Source organism: Podarcis cretensis (assembly GCF_951804945.1).
Source record: "Podarcis cretensis genome assembly, chromosome: 5".
Taxonomy (NCBI): Eukaryota; Metazoa; Chordata; class Lepidosauria; order Squamata; family Lacertidae; genus Podarcis; species Podarcis cretensis.
This window is the reverse complement of record NC_137174.1, coordinates 63,609,135-63,630,754: the sequence shown is the minus strand read 5'-3', so window position 1 is coordinate 63,630,754 and position 21,620 is coordinate 63,609,135. Positions and strand designations below refer to the sequence as shown.

The 21,620-nt window shown below is 45.2% G+C and overlaps 1 protein-coding gene across 3 annotated transcripts in view; it reads left to right on the top strand.

Moving 5' to 3' along the window:
• Nucleotides 1-21,279, top strand: part of PFKL (phosphofructokinase, liver type) — a 41,959-nt gene extending 20,680 nt beyond the window's left edge. For 2 of the 3 annotated variants that reach the window (XM_079976167.1, XM_079976169.1), the window contains exons 10-22: nucleotides 2,050-2,175; nucleotides 3,847-3,911; nucleotides 5,831-5,894; nucleotides 7,655-7,801; nucleotides 8,147-8,217; nucleotides 12,850-12,937; nucleotides 13,818-13,970; nucleotides 14,228-14,392; nucleotides 15,930-15,991; nucleotides 17,636-17,751; nucleotides 18,170-18,265; nucleotides 18,931-19,036; nucleotides 20,275-21,279. In XM_079976167.1, coding sequence (XP_079832293.1) covers nucleotides 2,050-2,175; nucleotides 3,847-3,911; nucleotides 5,831-5,894; nucleotides 7,655-7,801; nucleotides 8,147-8,217; nucleotides 12,850-12,937; nucleotides 13,818-13,970; nucleotides 14,228-14,392; nucleotides 15,930-15,991; nucleotides 17,636-17,751; nucleotides 18,170-18,265; nucleotides 18,931-19,036; nucleotides 20,275-20,422 — 1,407 coding nt within the window. In that variant the 3' untranslated portion in view covers nucleotides 20,423-21,279. Of the gene's footprint in view, nucleotides 1-2,049; nucleotides 2,176-3,846; nucleotides 3,912-5,830; nucleotides 5,895-7,654; nucleotides 7,802-8,146; nucleotides 8,218-12,849; nucleotides 12,938-13,817; nucleotides 13,971-14,227; nucleotides 14,393-15,929; nucleotides 15,992-17,635; nucleotides 17,752-18,165; nucleotides 18,266-18,930; nucleotides 19,037-20,274 lie in introns of all 3 variants that reach the window. The other variant, XM_079976168.1, reaches the window with a different exon arrangement.
• The last annotated feature ends 341 nt before the right edge of the window (nucleotides 21,280-21,620 follow it).

The following is a 21,620-nucleotide window of genomic DNA, read 5'->3' as shown; positions in this document are numbered from 1 at the left end:
GTTCAGGGTATGTCTAAGGAATGGCTTCTCACTCTCTTGGTAAAGTGTTGTTGGGTTAACTGCAGAAAGGCGAGTCAGAGTCGAAGACCCTGAAAAGAGCAGGAACTTCACAGACTGAGTGCATGTGCCCTTCTGCCATTTAGAAATCAGTTGCCCACACTGGTTGAGCATTATGCCCCACTATATATAGGTGGAGATAAGTAAGCCATAACTAAAAGGAAACACTGCTGGTATGTTGTACTGCAAGTCCTCTTTCAAAACTGGCATGCAGAACTCACAATAGGCAAATGCAGTAGACTGGGTGGCAAGAAGGCATTTTCTGCACCCTGCAAGGTGTTTGCTTTGTTTATTCTTGGCTTGGCCACTCGGAAGCAAACAGAAAAATTGCCCTGGTTTTGCAGGCTCTGGTGTTAAATGCAGAGGCTTCCTGGACCTTCTCTTAGGCTAGTGCTTCTAGATCTCTGGGTGTGACTTAGTCCTGTCTGAACAATAAACCCTGCTGTGCATAATAGAGACAGCCTTGTGTTCTTCATTCCATTGTGTAGAATGCCTGATCTATTTCTATTTAACACTATTAGAAACCTTTGTTAACCTTGAAATTTTCCAGGATCTCAGTATTCTTCATTAATGCAGGAATGGGGCAGTCTTCACTTTCAAGATAGTGTTACATCTTGTTGCATCTTGCAGTAGTTAACTTGTAAATAATCCAAGGGCTAGGAACTCTCCCTGGCTGGTCTTGGCTGGTCAAAAGCAAGATTCTCAGCAGAGCTCCATTCAGAGCTCAGAATACTTAGATGCTTCTTTTTTCTATTCCCTCTTTTGCCCTCCTCTTTGTTTAGGACTGGACTTGGAAGGAGAGGCTTTTCATTAGGTCATGGTTTTCTTTTTGTCTTAACCTTTCCCACTGCTCCAGAGGATTTCCTGCAGTCTTTTCCCACCCCACAAAAACACACACACTATTAAACAGGGTATCGCACCAGGAATTCCTGTGCCGCAAGAAAGGAGTGGGTGAATATTTTTCTGCATTTGTAGGCTAGACCGTTCTAAGACCTGGGGATGACCTTCTGTCCTGTCTTCTTCGTGTTTTCTCTTTCGGAAATGGTCCATTAGATGTGTTTTTACAGAATTATTTGTCCAGTTGGTCAACCTGGTGTTTGGAGAGCTGAATTTTGCAAACTGCTGTTTTATCCAGTACTACAGGATAGGAGGAGTTATTTTTCAGCTTCTGGTGCAGCCTGGCAGTGCCCTCCTTGGCATCTTTGCAAGCTGACCCTGTGACCCAGAGGAAGCACTGCCCTCAAAGTAAAGGCTGCCCCTATCTGCCACTACCAAGAATGGGAACTAACAGAAAAAGACAGATTTCCGTTTCTCAGTAAAGCAAACAACCCAATTAGTTGCACGTATTCAGTTTCCTCTGAAGAGGTGTCTCTCTAGGCCTGTTAAACAAGATCGGTCGACATGATAGTTAGCAACGTGCACTAAGAAGAGAGAAAATACAGTAGTTTGGAAAAACAGCTGTTATGAGAACGTGTCAGATAGCACTGCAGAACTTTGTTGGGTAAGAGGGAGCGGCTGTGGACCAAAGCCATTCTGTGCTGCTCCTAATGTGTGAACACCTGGGAAGAGTTTTTTCTGTCAGAGGAAACTTTGAATACTGGCTCTTCCTATCATCTCAGTTCATATTCCTGCTGCTGGGAGTTTTTTGTTTCTTTAAAGGCAAGCCTTTTCCCATTAGCACTTCTTTGTAGTCTTGCTGCTTTGTAACTTTAGGAGATGCATATTATACAGGTTGTGTGCTGCTGCTGATGTGAAAACCGTGGGCATTTGTTAGCGTCATAGTTACCCCATCTTTCTGTCTCAGTGGTTTTTACATTGAAACACGTACACATTTTTGAATGGGTGAAGTATGATTTCCAGTGCTTGGTGAGACAAGGCTCCAACCTTCCAAAGCATGTTGTGCTGCAGAATCCCACAGATACATGGTATGTGCCTAAATATGCAAGGTATACATAGCTGACTGTCTCTGGAAATGCATTGTGTGTCCCCCAGAGCAGCAAAATGGGGATGGAAGCTGTGATGGCACTGCTGGAAGCAACACCAGACACACCTGCCTGTGTGGTCAGTCTCTCCGGGAACCAGTCAGTGCGCCTACCCCTAATGGAATGTGTGCAAGTGGTGAGTATTTCACGTGATCATAGAAGCCAAATATATGCAGTGTGGAGAAGCACAGCATTGGGGGGGGGGCTCCATTTTTATATATGTGAGTGGGGTGACAGGGAGCTTCACAGTTGACACATGATGACTGATAATCAGCAAACAAGCAGATATTTGGAAGGGGGGCGGGAATTGTGCATATGTAGAGGGAATATGGCATCTGAGATGGAATACCAAAAATATTTGCTTTCATTGAAACAAACAAGAAAAATAGCCAACGTAGAAAGAAATCTGAAAACATGGTATGAGGTTTTGGTATGAGGGTAGGAGGTATGACTAAGCTTGCATTCTGTAGTTGGGGTTGTTTTTTCTTTTTTTTCTTTTTGTTACATTTCCTTACCTGCTCATTCCCCTGTTTTATGTGAACTTTCGCACAACATAAAAACCACCTCTAGTGGAAGTTTAGCACTGATTTCCATTTTAACTGTTTCTACCAAAAGAGTCCATTTGCAACCCTGTTCACATGGAAAATTGCAGGAGTTTTGTGTCGTAACTGCACATGACGAAATCTAAGGTGGCATCCCAGTGTACGTGTCCTTTCCCACCATTAAAATTTAGCATGGCAAGGTAGTATGCTGATTGAAAAGCCACAGTTCCATAATGCGCTACAACGTAAAAGAAACATAAGAAATCTAGCAATATAATCAAATTAACAGAAAAAACAACATGTCTGAATGCAGCCTTGATTAGCATAGGTACCAGCCTCTCCCCATGCATCTGCACCCTTATATATAGCTGTCCAGTTGTCTTTTGTCCCCATATTTTCCCATGAGGCCTGAGTCTTAAGCTCTGCAAGGAAGGCTTATTATGGTCCCATTGATGGTTGAGGCCTGGTCTGTGGTGATGCTGGGCCTTTTCTGTCATACTACACTCTAGTTGTGGAATTCCCTCTCAGTGGAGATATAGCTGTTCTCATATTGTCAGCTTTTCAACACACTGGTTTTTTTTTTCCTTTCCAAGTTTTCAGGGATATGTGAGCTTAAGGGTTGGTCTGTCTGCAGCAAAATTGTATATATTACTCCCCGACACCCCCAATACTTACTGCTTTATAGTTTTAATATTACCATGTGTTGTATATTATTGGAATATTTGTTTACCACCTTGGGATCCTTTGGGATGAAGCACTGTTTAAAAACATAATTAACCAGAATAACCATTTTCTTCTGGTTCTTGACAAAATAAAATTGATTAAAAAACAACAACTTCCCAAATCAAGTATGCAATATGCATGCATAAGTTGTCGCAATTCGTCAACATGGAGTTTGTAGGTGTATGGTTTTGGATTTTTGAGCGCAGAACCTCCAGAGCCCCTGGACCATGCCTTTTCAGTGCCATAAACATTTGGAGTCTGGCATACATGACGGAACAGGCTGTGCCAGTAAACTCTCCCTGGGAGAGTTCTTTTTCTTGGTTTGCCCTGGCACAGCCTTTCTGGAGAATGCATCTCCCCCAGGGGTTCTTGCAATCCTTTGGTCCTTCCAGCCTCCCATTTTTATGCTGCTTTTTTCTCTGTGCCTGAAATGGCCCTCCAATGAGAAGAGAATTAATCTCACTGTACCCTTGGTTTTATTAGATTTCTACTAGAGCCTCGCTATGATTCTCTAACCCCCCACCTCCACAATATCTTTATAGACCAAAGATGTCCAGAAGGCAATGGATGACAAAAGATTTGATGAAGCAATTCAGCTCAGAGGGAGGTGAGAGATGTTTCTGGGATCTGGGTGGAAATTGAATTTCCTCTCATCTGTTCGTTTATATTAACATTTAAAATAACAACAGTTATGAAGGCAAGTCTCGCTGTAGACCTTTGGTATTTAGTAGCAAAGACAAGAACTTGTTACTCATTTGTTCAGTTCTCTTTTCTTAACATTTCCAAGGTGTTTTTTCATAGGAAATGTGAAGTCAGGTACAAAAAAAGCATTTAAAAACTCCTCTAACATTACAGAAGTTCTTTACCTCTTTTTTCCTGCCCATAGAGAAACCCTGACTCCCCACCCCATAGCCATGATTCACAGTTTAAGGAAGTCTCTAGATGTTAGTGGATCTGTGTTCTTTTTTTCAACTTCTAATGGCCAGTCCTATTTATTGTGAGCCAAACGATCAGAGCTGATGGTTACTTTTCCTTCATTCTCATTTCTACTGCAACCCACTTGGCCCATCTCCTTGACATTAATAGCAACATGGGCGTCTTAAGTGTCTTATATATGGACTAACCTTGTTTCTTCATGGATCATTAGTTCACGAGAATGAAATAAATCTCACACATGTTTTGGATTCCGAGCAGTTGGTTTTCTTCCTATTTTAATCCCGTTCTACTACTACTTGGATAGACATACAACATACATACATACTATGTATGTTCTGGTCACTCATTCAATGACAAGATCTCTCCATAACTATATGGTGTTATAGGAACTAAAATTGGGGGGGGGGGGCAGAATTAGGCAAAACGTTGCAGTGAGAATTGGTTCTGTTTAGAGTTCTAGCCACTCCATTCCATCATTTCCCTTTTCTGCTGCTCTTTTTCCTCAGAGTCTGTTAGCTTTCCACGACTACTGCACACTTAGCCCTCATAAGGCTGTTTTTGGAGTCCTTCCTTAGGGTTCCCATTTTTCAAGGTTTTTTGTACTTCTGCGTACCTTGGGTTTTACCCTCTCTCATGCATTGATGGCCCCATTTTGGCTACGTAAGCAATCCACTGAAAGTCTAGACATCAAAGATAGGGAGAATTTTTTTTACCAGTATTCTGGTCATGCCACTCTTTTAAGTAAGTCCTTAATGCTTAAGGAAGGAACTGCAGGCTAACGCTTTTTCCTGTCACCTATAATACAGTGTCACAGTGACTGCTATAGCAGACTCAAGGCCTAGATAAACTATCAGCCTATTTTGAAAACAGAAACATAACATATTGAGGAAATGACTGATAACCAGTTGCAGCAAAACAAGGCAATAATTTATTCTGTACACAGTGGGGAGGCAGCCTTCCCCACTTAGTGCCGTCCAAAACATCTGGAGGACACCAGATTGAGCAAGGATGAGGAACTTGTGACCTTCCAGATGTTGCTGGACTTTTGCTTCAATCATCACTGACCACTGGCCATGCTGGCTGGGGCTAATGGTACTTGGAATACAACAATAGCTGAAGGAGTCCAGCAATAGTTAAATTCCCTTGAGAATTAGGAAGCCTGCTTTAAGTGATCTTCCTGGCAAGGAGAAACAGGAGTAGCAATTTAAGACTGTTTTTGGGAGTGCAAATATTCTTGTGTGTATTTTTTGTTTAAACAAATATAAGTAAAAAGGTCTGAGCATGCTTTAAGATGCATGAGTAGAAAATTCACTTACTTTAATTGAAATAGGTGGAAGATTCCATAGGTCAGCACTTTCAGGCAAAAGCTAAATTAAATTTGAGAAGTTACATCCACAATGCACTTCAGTGATGGTACATTTTCTGGAAGGAATTAAAAAGAGGTTCACGTTTGAAGGTGTTGTGCATCTTAGGAGCATTCTAGAGTCCAAGTAAGAAACAGAAGAGACTTTCTCTCTGTCTCTTAGACTTGGCTTTGGTGGTTTCTTATGAAAAAAGTTTACCAATATAATTGTGGGCTTGTTTTACCAGGAGTTTTGAAAACAACTGGAACATTTACAAGCTTCTTGCACACCAGAAGCCTGCAATGGAAAAGGTGAGGAAGCAAAGAGAAACAGATTTTGTTCTGCAGGTTTCTTGCAGTGTGAAAGGAATAGCTGTTATTTCTTTTACTGCTTTAATGTTTCCATATTTATCATGGTCTGTTGTTTGTTGTTGCATGTTGTAAGCATGTTGCTTTTGTTATTAATTTGTTTTTGTGAGCTCCTTGTAAGGAAAGTGTTTGGAAAAAGCCACCAATAAATAAATAAATAAATAAATTTGTGTGCACAAGCACAAATCAAAAGCCCCAAGGCAGGTCTCAAGAGGGTGCATCTGGACATTGAATGATGGACGGACCTATGCAATGCTGCAGCTCCAAAAAGGACTTCTGTGTGCAATGGAACTTCCTCTCTTGTCCCCACCAGCCCCCTGTACACACTCAAAATTATATTGGGGGACCCTCCAGAGCTGATTTTGGGAACCCATCAGGGTAGGAAAGGGAACAGAAGCCCTGTTGCATTAGTGGAACCGTGCTGGCACATCATTGGATACAATGCAAGGTTTAAAAAATGTCCACAAATTGCACTTGCATTCTATGTTCACAGACAATAAAAGCAATGTCTTCCTGACATGTAATCACTGTGTATGCTAGAATCCACACTGTATATCCAATAAATGTTTCCAATACAGTCACAAAAGAAGTGCTGTCTCCTGGACATCTCCCCCTCCCATTTGCAGATGCTTGCAGCCTCAAAGCAGTTGCTTACATGCCCAGCCTTTTTCAGTAGAGGTCAGATGTGTCCTTACAGACCAGGAAAGAGCTGCCATCTGTACTGGAAAAAGATCTTCGCCTGCTTTGCTCAAGGGTCAAACAAAGGAATGCAGAAGCAACCTCTGGCTTCTGCAGGAAATACCAGCAGCCCTCATATGTGCTTCCTCCCAGGGACATAGGCAGCAGTGCCATGCCTGACTCCCTGAGCCGCCTGAACAGAGGTGCAAAGAGATGGAGAGGGCAGGTGAAAGTAGGACCCAATGCTGCTGCTGCTATATGGAGCTCTGAACTCCTTGCACAGGGTGGAAAAACTTGACCCTCTTCTACAGCCAAAAGTTAGGCAAAGACTTTGTGAACTGTAATTCTTATGTTGATATATGGTCTTCCTGTCATTTCTTTTAGATCAGGGTATTCCAGCGTGTGGCCTTTTTTGGCAGCCCTCAGCAACATTTTCTCTCCCCCCCCCCTCATGCTATCTTCCCAAAGCTGGGTAAGTGAGGCTCTGGACTTTGGGGAGGAAATGCGATGCTCTGGCAGGGTCCTAGAGTCCTCCTTCCTCCTTCCCAAAGCCTAGGTAGTGCTTTCCCAGCTTTGGGAAGAAGGTGGGAGGACTCGAGGACCCTGCCAGAGCCTTGCAGTTCCTTCCCAAAGACCGGTGCCTCACTTAGCCAGGACTGAGGGGGGGGGGGTGTCAAATTTTGGCCTTGCTTCCTTCCCCCCACACAACAAGGCAGTTTGCAGCCCTTGGGTTCTGTGCCAAAGTACTCTTGCGGCCCTCCTGGTGTGAAAAGTTGGACCACCTTGTTTGAGATGGTTATGCAAGGAAGCGAGTCACATCTCAGCCGAGGCTACTCAGTGTCTTGTCTGAAGTCCTCAAAATACTTACCTGAAGTATTGCAGGACAAGGAAGTTGCACAATGTCCTCTTACATAGCTTGCTTTGTAGCAGAGGTACCTCCTAAAGGCTCTCTGCGCTCCCAGCACCCTCTGAGTGCTGACAATGACTTCTTCCAGTTGTTTATTATCCGTTTCTGTTCCGGGCAGAGCAATTTCAATATTGCCATTCTGAATGTGGGAGCCCCTGCAGCCGGCATGAACGCAGCAGTCCGGTCAGCTGTGCGCGTTGGGATCTGCCAAGGCCACACAATGTATGTGGTGAATGATGGCTTTGAAGGCTTGAGCAAAGGACAGGTGAGTCTCTCTAATTGGAAGGGGGTAGGTCCTCCCTCCTGTCGGACTACTAGTCCTTCTCATTACTTTGTAAACTAGAACATCTACAGGGCAACATTCATTTGGAACTCCAGCTGTCATTTCTGCTGCAAAATTGGCACCATGACTTATTAATATCTGATTGGAGGGGGGGGGGGTGAGGCAGAGTTGGTTGTAACAGGAAACAAAATATCAATTTGATCTTTCTTCTTTTAAACCACACTGCTTTCACTTTCAAATCCAAGATTTGGAAGACAACCTGGTGCAATGCAGTTGGGAATGGCTGGGCAAATCATGAGAGGTCTAATGAAATGTTTCTTCTCGTAGATCCGAGAGGTGGGCTGGCATGATGTTGCAGGCTGGCTAGGGCGTGGAGGATCCATGCTGGGGACCAAAAGGTAAGTTGGCATGACAGCCCACAGAGTGGTTCTCTGCGGATGTGGAGAAATTGCAGGACTGAGTTCAAAGAGGGGAGATACAGGTAAAACCTTCCAAAAGGTTGGTACCTGTTACGAAGTGTGTAGTGAGCATGCAAGCCTGCAATTCTCACATGCAATCTGGCGCTCATTTAGGGATCTTTTGTTCTAAAATGGAATTAGTTTATTATCTCAGGGGGTGCATAGCATAGCAGTTTTACACAATTGTTCTTCACCTAAAACAGAGCAAACCTTTCTTAACCTTTCATGAAGGTGATCAGGGATGTATCACTGCTTAATTTATTACAGAACTATTGTAATTTAAGAATTCTCCCCCTGCAGCTTATCTTACCTCTGCCTTCCAGTTGTGGAAATTAATTGTTTGTGTGGTTGTTTTTCCTGTATGATTTATTCTTTAAAATTGCTGGCCACTGTCAACATATCAACATATTTCTCTGAAAGGTCTCTTGATAACATACCAAGCTTATGACAGTCAGTTTTTCTATGTACTCATCCTTTGCTGTTCTATATTCTTTTCTTAGCATAGTCATCTCATACCAGCTTTCTCCATAGACACTTTCCCCCTTTAACATTCCAGTGTCATTTGTCTTCTTCATTTCTTAGACGCAAACCTAAAATTGCCAAGCTTCTATCTTATTTTTTCAGCTGTCGGAAATGGAAAGTGCATGCCTGAACTTCTTGGACAGTCATCATGCTCCTGTATTATCTCTACAGGATCCTTCATTATTGTTAGTTCACGGCCCTTTGTTTATTTTATTTCTCTTTCATAGAATGCTTTATCTGTTTCTCCTGAATGTTTTGGTGCTCTATGATAAGCAAACATAATGTTTTCTGTTTCCTACTTCCTTGCCAATTCTTCATTGTCTCATTTGGAGGGCTTCCAAAATATTTATTCAATGTGGAATTGCCATGCTTCATTCTCTCATTTCTGTATAGGCCACCCACATGCTGCAAGTCTTAAAGTGGGAGGCTCGCAATGGCTTTTGCAAGGTTCCTCCCCCGCTTCCCTTTTAATCCCCCAGTCTCACTCTAACTGTAAAGGTTAGGGAGGCCTGCAAAGGCTTTTGGAAGCCTCTTCCTGCTCCCCGCCTTTAATATTGGGGTGAAAGGGATTTGTGACAATAGGGCAGTCCTGCCCACCTGTCAGTCATGTGATGTCATAATGATGCCACCTGTCAAATTTGACCCACAAGGCAGATCCTAATAAGGATCTCATTGGTGAAGCCAAAAAAGATTCCCACCCCTGCTTTAGGTTGATAATCAAGTTGTGGAATGTTAGAATGGGTGAGTCTTAAGTGTTGCAAACACTTGGGTTTGCATAATAATGTCATGAGACTTGAGTCCCATCAGGCAGGAAGCATTATCTCATCCAAATTGCTCTCCTTTCTGGTAAACAGGGCAGGGGGACCTACTGAGCTTGCCATTTATTCCTGTGGGCTCTGACATTTTGTGAGGGTTTGAAATGTGATGGCAATGGTGATGATTGTGTCTGAAACCTGATGGGGTCGGCGTGCATGCAGATACTCATCTATAAATTACATATGGGGCAGAGGATCTTAAAATGTGTACTGCAAGTATGAATTTGGATAATGTTCACCATTTGCACACACTTGCCATAAAGTGCATGCGGCTTGTACAATAACTGGTTTATTTAAACTGGTAATGAATGCAAAACCAGATCTGCTACAGACACAAGTTTCATTGGACTGTTTCACCAGTCAAGAATACCTGTGGAATTCAGTCCTACAGAGATTTGTCTCCTTACAGTCCTCGGTCTCAGCTGTGCTATGTCGGCTTAACAGATAATTTCACTGTATATCCTTTTGCTGTACCCAGAGGTCAGCAAACTACAGCCCACGGACCAGATCCGGCCCAATTGCCCTCAACATCCGGTCCACGGACAGTCTGTGAATCGTGTGGATTCCTTCTTTAAAAATTTTTCGTTAATTTTTTTTCTGCGCCACCATTTTTTTTTGGGGGGGGCACCATTTCCACGCACACACACACACACAGCGGCATCTCCTCCCTCCCTCCTGGTTTTTCCTCATCCTTTTGCCCGCCCTGCATAGAGGAGGAAGGGGGCTGGGCTGAGCTGGCTGAGTGCCATTTTGGGCAGCGACTCTCCGGAGCCAGCCAGCACCTTTTGGGCCGCTCTTGCCGCCACCGCCAGCCTCTGCCGCTTGCAAGGGCAGGCACAGGAGTCGTGGTTGGCAGAGTGCAGCGCCTCTACCAACTGCAGCTCCTGTGCCTGCCCTTGCAAGTGGCAGAGGCTGGCAGCGGCGGAGGGATGAGCGGCCTGAAGCAGCCCTTTCGGACTGCTTGTCCCTCCGCCAACAGCCTCTGCCGTTCACAAGGGCAGGCACAGGAGCCGCAGTTGGGAGAGCACAGCGCTTCTCCAAAGCCAGCCAGCCCTTGCACCGGCAGCACCATAGGTAGGGAGGGGAGGGGCTGGGGGAGAGAGAGAAGCCCCCTCTGCTGGGTGTGCACGCGGACCGGCCTGCGGTCCCATTGCAGAGACTATATACCGTATTTTTCGCTCTATAACACGCACCTGACCATAACACGCACATCGTTTTTAGAAGAGGAAAACAAGGGAAAAAACATTCTGAATGAAACAGTGGATGTATCATTTTTGTGCTTCATGCTGTGGCCACAGACATGTGATCTGATGGTGAATTTGGGGTGACCCAATGCAAAAATCCTGAGAATCCCTGTGGATCCATGCTTTGTAACCACGTTTTTGCACCATTGCAGCCCCAGGCAACAGTGGGTGCGTGATTTTTGGGGGGCAGGCTGTAGCCATGGACATGCTATGTGCTCTGATGGTGAATTTGGGCTGACCCAATGCAAAGATCCTGAGGATCCATGTGGATCCATGTTTTGTAACCACGTTTTTGCACCATTGCAGCCCCAGGCAACAGTGGGTGCGTGATTTTTGGGGGGCAGGCTGTAACCATGGACATGCTATGTGATCTGATGGTGAATTTGGGGTGACTGAATGCAAAGATCCTGAGGATCCATGTAGATCCATGCTTTTTAACCACGTTTTTGCACCATTGCAGCCCCAGGCAACAGTGGGTGCGTGATTTTTGGGGGGCAGGCTGTAGCCATGGACATGCTATGTGATCTGATGGTGAATTTGGGCTGACCCAATGCAAAGATCCTGAGGATCCATGTGGATCCATGCTTTTTAACCACATTTTTGCACCATTGCAGCCCCAGGCAACAGTGGGTGCGTGATTTTTGGGGGGCAGGCTGTAGCCATGGACATGCTATGTGATCTGATGGTGAATTTGGGCTGACCCAATGCAAAGATCCTGAGGATCCATGTGGATCCATGCTTTTTTAACCACATTTTAAGTGGGGAGGGAAGGAAAAACACAGAAGGGACAAGGAGCAGGAGAGGGGTGTGCAGAGAAGCAGCTGGCTAAGAATACAGGAGAGGGGTAGGGAGGAAAGGAAGGCAAAAGTTTTCCCTCACCTACCAACCCAAGCCAGCCAGCTCTCTCTCTCTCTCCCTCCTGCATGTTTTCAGCTTTCCCCTCTGCTTGCCTGGAGGGGAGGGGCTTTCCCTGCTCTTTGTTCCGTTTGAGCAAACACCGCAAGGAAACAGAGGTGGGTGGGCAGTAAGACCCTGAGGCAGAATGCCGGAAAGCAGCCGCTTCCTCTTTCAGGTTTCCCTTCTAGGAGACGAGCGATTTGATTTTTGCCTGCTTTTTTTTGCCTCCCCTTGCACCATTTGGCTCCAGGGACCACACATTCGCTCAATAACACGCACAGACATTTCTCCTTCCTTTTTAGGAGAAAAAATCTGCGTGTTATAGAAGGAAAAATACTGTAGCTGGAACAGTCACAGGTTGCAAGCATGAACTCATTTCCAAATCATTTACAAGGCCATTGCAAATGTAACAGTTTTGCATGTTACTGACCCTGCTTCACTTGTGTAGTACAGTATTTTTTAAGGTAGTGGGATGAGTAGCAACTGAAGTAACCACCTGCTATGTGAACTGCCAGGATTATGTTCACATAGACAGCCTCGTTTCTGCTTAGTTCTGCAGGTGAAGAGTGACCAGAGACCTTTATGAGCTATATGGCTAAGTAGCTATTCTACTGGGCTTATCTGAACATAAGAGTCTTTTCCAGAGTATCTGGACTGTACTTTTCAATTGTTAGCATGGCCAAAGTGGGAGGAAGTTGGTTTAATAAGCATGCTTCCTCTTGCTGGTCAGTAGGCCATTCATTCTGCAGGAAGCAATACAAAAGGTGCATTGTTCCTAAATGACTTGCACTTGCCAGTCTGTGGGAGTGAGCCTGTCTGTCTCTGCTCCCTTGGCAAAGAACATATCCTATCAAAGGCTGGCTGTTGGTGTATGCTCTAGCTTGCCTTTATGCTGTTATTTGGGAAGTAAGGCAGCAAATTAAACGTGGAAGATTTCAAAGGATCTCTTTGCCTGCTTCATGGAATTGGCCTCTCCTCTCTTTTCCTTCACTGTGCTAAGACAGTCCTATTCTTAAGCAGGTTCGGTAAAGCAGGAAGAGGCAGGCATCGTGGTGCAGCTTTTCTAACAGTTTGTTTTGTTTTTGTTTTGCCAGAACGCTTCCCAAGACATGCATGGAAAAGATTGTTGAAAATGTCCGAAAATTTAACATCCATGCACTGCTCGTTGTTGGAGGATTTGAGGTGTGGAGAAGTTCATTGGACACTTTCAGATTTGAATGAGAAATGCCTCTCTTCTTTTCCTAAAAAGCTGGGCCAGGCATGATTGCACTGATGTTGGTACTTCAGTGTGTAGACAGACTGCAAGGCTGGAATTACCCACATTGAGCTCCAGCTGAGTCATAGAACACATGCCCCTTTAACCCCTTCCACTTCCACCTTCCCCATCCCAATTCCTCCTCCTTTCCAGCTTTCTTCCACTCATCACCTAAATAACCCTCCCATATTCCCCCTCATATCTCCAAATGCCACCTTAACCAGTCCCCTGCCAGTTCCACTTGCTGCTTCCCCAATTCCTCCTTTCTCTTCCCGGCAGCCACCAAAGAACTAAAACTGTCATATACAGAAACTCTTCTTCCCCACACCAAGGCCTTCCTGTAAGCCCCCCCCCCCCATCATGTACTACAACGAGTTTTCCTTTTTCTCCCCGCCCCCCTGCCCATCGTCTTTCCCCTACTCCTGCCTTTCGACCCTTGGAAAGCAGCCAATAAAAACCATGTGATGACGGACTAGGTTAAATATAGTATATAGTGAGATCTATAGAGTTAGTCTCTTTTTGGTCTCTTTTCATAGGATTGCAATTTTTTTTTCAACAGTTGCAATCCTCTTTAGTAAACATACGCTTTAAATGACTATGTATCAAAAATACCTCTGGACTGATAGATACCCAGTTTCCAAGGGTTCATTTCAAGGTCATGACTCCTACCCAGCTCAAGAGAGTTGATCAAAATTTTGATTTAAGATGCTCAGAGGTGTAAAATTTCTTTTTATATTTTACTTCTTGCAGCCCAGTGCTTAGGCTTGGGTATGTGGCTTACATTTCTGCCACTCTTGTCTTTTGCAGGCGTATGAGGGAGTACTACAATTGGTGGAAGCTCGTGGGCAGTATGATGAGCTTTGCATCATTATGTGTGTGATTCCAGCCACCATCAGCAACAACGTCCCAGGCACTGACTTCAGCCTGGGTTCTGATACAGCTGTCAATGCTGCCATGGAGGTAAGATGGGTCTATCCAGCAGCCACAGAATGCCGGGAACTAGGCATGCAGGGAGATGAATTATGTAACCTTTCTTTCATCAATGTATTTCTATTGCGTATATCAGAAATGTTGGCAAGAAAGATAGAGGAGGCAGGAGGTGGAGTAGGGGAGTAATACAGAGCACGTAAAACTACACCTGCCCCAGAATGGTAGACAGAAACTCAGCTTAACACCTGGGCAACTAAGCATCCTTTTCCTTCCTCCCTGATCTGTAGAGCTGTGACCGTATCAAGCAGTCCGCCTCGGGCACAAAAAGACGGGTGTTCATTGTGGAGACGATGGGCGGTTACTGTGGCTACTTGTCTACAGTGACTGGCATTGCAACAGGAGCTGATGCTGCCTACGTCTACGAAGATCCTTTCACCATTCATGACTTAAAGGTGTGTTGGTGGCAGAATTGCATTGGTCAAATGTGCAAAGGGCAGAGGGCTGGGTGATAATTGGGGGTGGATGAGGAGGGAATATGGAAAAGAAGATGAATCCTGGTTGGGGAAAAAATTCCAAACTTCAAATCAAGGCTTATCTGGAACCTATAAATTGTTATTGATTTGTGTACTTCATGTCGCAGCCCTCCCCTTTCATAAGAACTTGCATGAAAGTGGCCTCCCAGTTTTTCTCACAGGCTCGTATAAGTTCAGCACAAACAGTTGGGCCTGGTGAGCATTTAAGGTCCCCAACCCTAATCTGCTGGTTGCCATCTGATTGGATTTTATTCTGATCCTGATCATATTTCCGGATGTATTTTAATTGATTGGCTGATTTTATGTTAATGTGTTATACATTTGATGTTAGCCGCTCTGAGCCCGGTTTTGGCCAGGGAGGGCGGTGCATAAATAAAAATTATTATTATTATTATTAAACAATATTTGAAAAAGCAAGACCTAAATTACATATGTAGTTCTATAAAATGCAGACATCCTCTCTTACATAAGTCATGTTCCATCTGTGAGAAGACTGAAGTGTTCCCAATGAATCCTGTAACTTATCTGGATATTGGAAGTGCAGGTGAGATGAACTGGCTGAAAGAAAGAGGAAGTATTAGGACCACGTGTGGTGGCAATGCTCATCGTGACAACTTGTCTGTCTCCTTTTACAGGGTAAATTAAAAATGAGGCAGAATGAATTACCCCTCTGCCACCCTTTTCCGCTACAGCAAATTTTGGCTCCAAAGCCCAAGGCAGTTAGGATGGAATTCAAAGTAGCTCTGTTACATCAGACAAGCATTTTGCTTGCTTGAGGCAACAATCTCTCCTCTCCTTAGACATGCCTTATACAAGCATTTATGCTAGCAAACTCCTGATCATAGAACAAAAGCAATATATAATCTGATGGTGACCACTTCTCCATTTCTGATTTTTTCCATTCTTGTTCTGGGGGAGCCTTTTGCCTTTGTCATCTTTGCTGGCAATGAATACACCCAAGCTATAAAATGGTTTACTTCAAGACAGCCTTCTGCAACATAGTGTCTTCCAGATATTTCTGACTACAACTCCCATCATCCCTGGTCACTGACCAGGCTGGCTAGGGCTGATGGGAGTTGGTGTCCACCAACAACTGCAGGGCACCAGATTGGGGAAGGCTGACTTACATTGATCTCAATGGAACAAATGTAGCAACTGTTGTTCATATAAATGTGTTGCTATCAAGAACAACAGTGACTAAGATTATTTAAGCTGCTAAAACATTCTGTTTCCCTCCTGGTTAACCTTTTCTATTCACTTGTTTGTTGCACTTAATGACAGTTGATTCTAACACAGTCAGGCTTGAGCAAAGCATTTATAGTCTTGTCTTATCTAATCTCATTCTCTCTGTAGCTCAGAAGTGACATTTCCTTCTTCCTTTTTTCTGAAGAGCTGTTTTCTCTTAAATCAGCAAAAATTGTTCCAATGAAAACGATTGGTCTTTGTGTCTTTCCAGGCAAATGTTGAACATTTAACTGACAAAATGAAAACAGACATTCAGAGAGGCCTAGTACTGCGGTGAGTTGCGGAAAAGGCTCTGAAACGGCCGTGCTTCAGTTCTTGAAGAAGATGGAAATCTTCAGTGTCATCTGGCACTGAAATAACTTTTATCTCTGTAGCTTTTTGAATACACAATTTTATATTGAGTGTGCCAATGCTATGGCAGCAGCTCTTTTAAAAGGGTGAGATGGTAGCTGAAAAAGGCATAAAGAGATTTGGGGCTCAAAATGGGTTCATCAGACTGTCTTTTTCAGACTGTCTCCCTCAAGAAAGGAGGGAGCAAGTGATGTGTTCAGCAGAGGGAGTGTACTATGCTGTACAATATCTGTGATAGGAGCATCTGTGGCCCTCCAAATGATTCTGGACTCCCATCTCCCAGCAGTCCCAGCCAACATGGTCAATGCTCAGGGATGATGGGAGCTGGGTTCACTGCCTCTGAACTATGGGAAGCATCAGCTAATAGTGCAGGATGCCATCACCTGCTCCTGGATCACAGGGTTGGCACTGTTCTCTGTGACTCTGCTGACCCAATCCCTGGAGTATTGCCAAGACTTGCATCTCTGTAGCATGCGTGAATAGTGACTCAGCACAAATGAAGGAATTGCAGCCTAGAAACCTCTGAAACACTGGAAAGAGATGGATGGTTTTAGAAATGTGATGAGATTGGGCTTGGCTTTCTGCCGGGATGGAGATCTGATGAATTCTACCGCAGTCCTGCGGAAAAGGGCAGAGGAGATTCCTCAAGTGCAAGGCTAGTACAGGAGAGAGAATGGTTTTGCCAGTGCTCAGTAGCTGGCTACACTGTCACTGGTTTAGTTCTGCTTCCTTTGTCTAAATTTTGTCAGCATTTGCCTGAAACCCAGTTCTCTGTGTAGTCCTGGCAGAGCAAAACTTTAAGAATATTCAATCCCGCACACTTCTTGGATCATAAAGGACTCTTCTCCAAAGCTCTTATCCCTGGTGTTGTTAACTTGTGCAAACAAACTCACTTCATTTTGATTTTTCTTTCCAAAAACTGTCTTTCCCTTGTTTTGGAATTAAGATAAATTCTGTGTGCAGAATTCAGAACCTCAGAAAATATTTTTAAAAGCTAAAACATATATCCTGAAAAACCCAATAAAAATGCAGTGTACAATCAGGAACCAGTCACTGAAACAAGATCAAGAATGAGTTAAGAATGAGTGACCCTGGTGTGTTTCATTGGATTTCTACCAAGAAAGCCCCACCCTTTATTCTTGTTGTGGATTAGGAGATGAAACCTGAAGCAGGGCCCTCCTTATGAAATCAGAGGGCAGAAGGTCTTGTATGGAAAAAGCCAGTGTATAAAAAACACGAGACTCCGCCACCGAGGGCTTCAGCATTTTAAATCAGTTGGGCCCATGATGCTTTCTATGCTGTATTTTCTGTGAGAGATACAGTCATACTCACTTAGTGCATCAAAGGGGAGGAGGGGCTGTAGCTCAGCAGGTAAAGCACATACATTTCATGTAAAAGTCCCTGGGTTCGATTCCCACCAGGCCTGGGAAAATGCTCCTTCCTGAAATCCTGAAGCTCCACTGCTTGTCAAGTGTCAACAGCACTGAGCTAGATGAGTTTTGACTTGGTATTATTAGGCAGCTGCCTGTGTTTTAAAGTGCCTTCTCCCTTTTGCTGTCTTCTTAGCAACGAGAAGTGCCACGAGCACTATACCACTGAGTTCCTCTACAACTTATACTCCTCCGAAGGGAAAGGAATATTTGACTGCAGGATCAACGTCCTAGGCCACCTCCAGCAGGCAAGTATTGCTACATATTGGGTAGCCACAAGGCAGTGTCAGGCTAAGTCACTTCTAATGGATTAGAAGATTACTGGTGGAGAAAAGGCAGGCAGGCAGATATTAACTGGGAAAAACAGCAGAGCTTTTGTTTGAGAGTTTGTAACCGGAATACTTTTTGTCTTGCATGAAAACACTCATCAGCTACTTCTTCCATTCAGGGCAGTGGGGTACATGCCAAGGTCCTGTTTTCCAGCTTTCAGCTGACCGGGGTTTTTTGTTTAGTTTTCATTGAACTGTCTTCATTTTGCAGAAGAGGCTTGCAAAATGGCTGCTCAGTGGGATGGCCCCAGCAGAAGAACAGCTGGGCCTCCCTTGCAGCAGGAGTGGCATGACCACCCTTTGGGCTCTGCCTTCATTTCCTTTTCTCTGTCTCTAGGGAGGTGCCCCAACCCCCTTTGACCGCAACTACGGCACCAAGCTGGGTGTGAAAGCTGTACTGTGGATGTCGGAGAAGTTGAAGGAAGTTTACCGCAAGGGTATGTTCAGAGAGGATCACCTTGGGAACCGAAAATTTTCACCCTGGTGTTTTGTAATAGGGAAGATCCTCAGGAAAACTTTGGCAGAATGAGGTGAACTTCTTATGCACCATGCCTCCATCTACCTGTCAACCACTTTTACGGTTGCTAATCAACCGAGGAGAGGAATTAAGGGAGTCAGGTGAAGCACCACTGCTCCTTCAGTAAGAGACAAATGCCAGGAGGCTGCTGTGCACATGTGCCTTTCCCCTTACTATGAGAGATGGTCCATTCCCTGCCAGGGCCTAGCCAGGACTGTGCAGGGTGGCACCCCAGGGAACCATTGTAATTTGAAGCATCTTGTCTATACCTAGGAGGAGGATGCTATCCTAAAGTGAGGCCTCCTTGGTTTGCTGTGCTTGTGCTTTGAAGCTACTGAGTGCTCTGTGGGGACTGCTCACGAGGCCAGCATTTCAGTGTGTGCCCATAGTCATTGAAAACAGTATGCAACTAATTTTCTTGAGTCCTGTTGACTTGCTGGGGTTCCAGGAGCCTCTATAGCTACTGGCTCTCTGCCGGAGACAACTAGGGTAGCCACATCCAGGCCTTCTCAAGTAATGGCAAGCCGTTTGGTTGACATCAGAATTTCTCGGCACCACACCTAAAAGTCCTCTCTGTTTCCACAGGCCGGGTATTTGCCAATTCTGCCGATTCTGCCTGTGTGATAGGCCTGAAGAGGAAGGCTGTGTCATTTAGCCCTGTGACTGAGCTCAAGAAAGTCACAGATTTTGAGTAAGTAGGCACCTCTTTTGCCATCTGAGTCACGGAATGTGAGATTCTGGGAGCAGGGAGGACACTTCCTGCCAGTGCTTTTCATAGAAAGGACTGGTGGGCAGAGCGGCTGTGAGGCGTTAACTACAGTCCTCTTAGCTCTGTTTTGTGCTTCCTTTCTAAGGGAAGTGGGAAGTGCCCAGATATTTTGGGAAATGGTGAGGTACTCTCTGTTTGTTGGCCAGCCTTGTGACTTGCTTGCCAGTGGGGACATTTTCATCCCTACTGGGAGTCAAATGTTCAGAATTTAGCATACTGAGCATCAAAGTGAGCTGGGTGAGTTCCTTGCCTGCCTCTCCCTTGATGAATTCTTACTTAAGATATGCTCCACAGCCACAGATGGGTGGAGGCTGCCTGTAAACAGGGATATGGGCGGGCCGGTATGTTTCCGATCTGTGTCAGTTTCACATGTGTTCAGCCATATCCCCTCCCATTTCTGCATTAATCTCCTTGAGTTTTAAAAAACTTCAGAAGAAAATGTTTAAATGGTGTTTAAATATGTATATTTGGATTTTTTTCCCCACAACATACAAATTGCTGAAAGCTTTTCCCGTCAAAGTAAAGGTAAAGGGACCCCTGACCATTAGGTCCAGTCGTGGCCGACTCTGGGGTTGCGGCGCTCATCTCGCTTTATTGTCCGAGGTAGCCAGCGTACAGCTTCTGGGTCATGTGGCCAGCATGACTAAGCCGCTTCTGGCAAACCAGAGCAGCGCACGGAAACACCGTTTACCTTCCCGCTGGAGCGGTCCCTATTTATCTACTTGCACTTGGACATGGTTTCGAACTGCTAGGTTGGTAGGAGCAGGGACCGAGCAACGGGAGCTCACCCCGTTGCAGGGATTCAAACCGCCGATCTTCTGATCAAGTCCTAGGCTCTGTGGTTTAACCCGCGTCCCTCCCGTCAAAGTGCACACTTGTAATTATACCTTATCGTAAAATACGCATTTTGCTACACTTTTTGAGCCTTCTGTGTTCAGCACAGAATCTGATCTGTACATCCCTCTGGGAGGTAAAGATCTGGGTCAATTCCTGTTGCAATTTGCAAAGATTTGAATTCCCCCAACTAGGAGAGGGGAATTTACTTCATAGGTGCACAGAGCTGCTCTGTTTATTGCTAACGACATCACACATTCCAGGGCTGAGCCCCAGCTCAGATTGAACCCTCGTGCTGACTTCGCTTTCCCCCTCCTTTCTTGCAGACACAGGCTCCCCAAGGAGCAATGGTGGCTGAACCTGCGCCTTATGCTGAAGATGTTGGCCCACTACCAGATCAGCCTGACTGAATATGTGTCTGGGAAGATTGAGCATGTCACCCGTCGCACGCTCAGCATCGAAAAGGGGTTCTAGCTGCAATCTTCTCTTCTGCTCACCCCAGACTAGTTCTCCATTGTTTTTCCCTGCACACACCCACAACTCCCCCCCTTCCTCTGGCCTTCTCATGCCTTTTGAGTGCAGTGCTGGTGCCACTGTGAGCCTGTAGGAGTGTGACTGAGGCCAGCCTGGCTGACATTGCAGAATCACTCCATACCCACTGCTGTATACCCCTTACTGCCTAAGAGGGTGAGTGTTCTTCTGTCCGTGGCTCCCTCTTTGGAGCCTATTCACTCCAGGCAGCACATTCACTCCAGAAAGGGTCCATCCCTGTTTCCCAGGCTACTCTTTTATTCAGACTATTTAAAGAATCATGTACTCAATAATCTGATGGACAATGGGGATTGGTTTTAGATTCTTTCTGGGCCTGGTGCCATGGAGATTGCAGGAGTCCAGAAGGGGGTGTCCCTTAGATGGGAGTCACAGAGAATGTGAGGTCCCCAAGTGCCTCCCCAACTTGGGGAGTGCTGTAAGACAAATGATGGGTCTAATTTGGGACCAAGAACTTCTGCCCCAGTGGAACAGCTCCTCTCTTCCCCTGCCCCACCTTCCCTCACTGGGGTGATGCATGCCAACCAGGACATGGCAGCATGTCTGAATGCTGGGCTGGGGTTGCCCAGTGTGTCGTGGATTTGCATGGGAAAACCCTCTTCTCCACGCTGTCTGACTGGTTTGACTGAGCCATCTTCCTGGCTACAGCTGCGATGGTGGCACCCGTTTTGCGTACTCTTCCCAATACACTTCTGTGAACTCAGTGTCCTGTGTTGCCTGTATTTGTCTGTGCCACAGCTTTGTGACTTCTAGAAGTACATTAAAAGAAATCAATCAACCAAGCCTGTGTGTGTTTTCAGTTTGATTCTCTTTCCTGTTTGGGGAAACTGTCTCTGACCTCACAGCATGGGATGGACTAACAGGAATGATGCGGTCCTGTGCTGGAATACTAGCCTTATGCACCCTAAGTTCTCTATCGGGGGAGAAGTTGGAACATGAGGAAGGAGGGACAGGAAAGGTGATGGATCTTCTACCTCTAGTCTCCTCACAATGAAGACATAAGAACATGGAAAACTTCCTTATACTAGATCACAGTTTGTGCCTCAAACATTGTCTGCTCTGGCTGGCAACAGCTTTCCAGGGTCTCAGACAGATCCAGTCAGATGTCAAGAACTGAACCTGG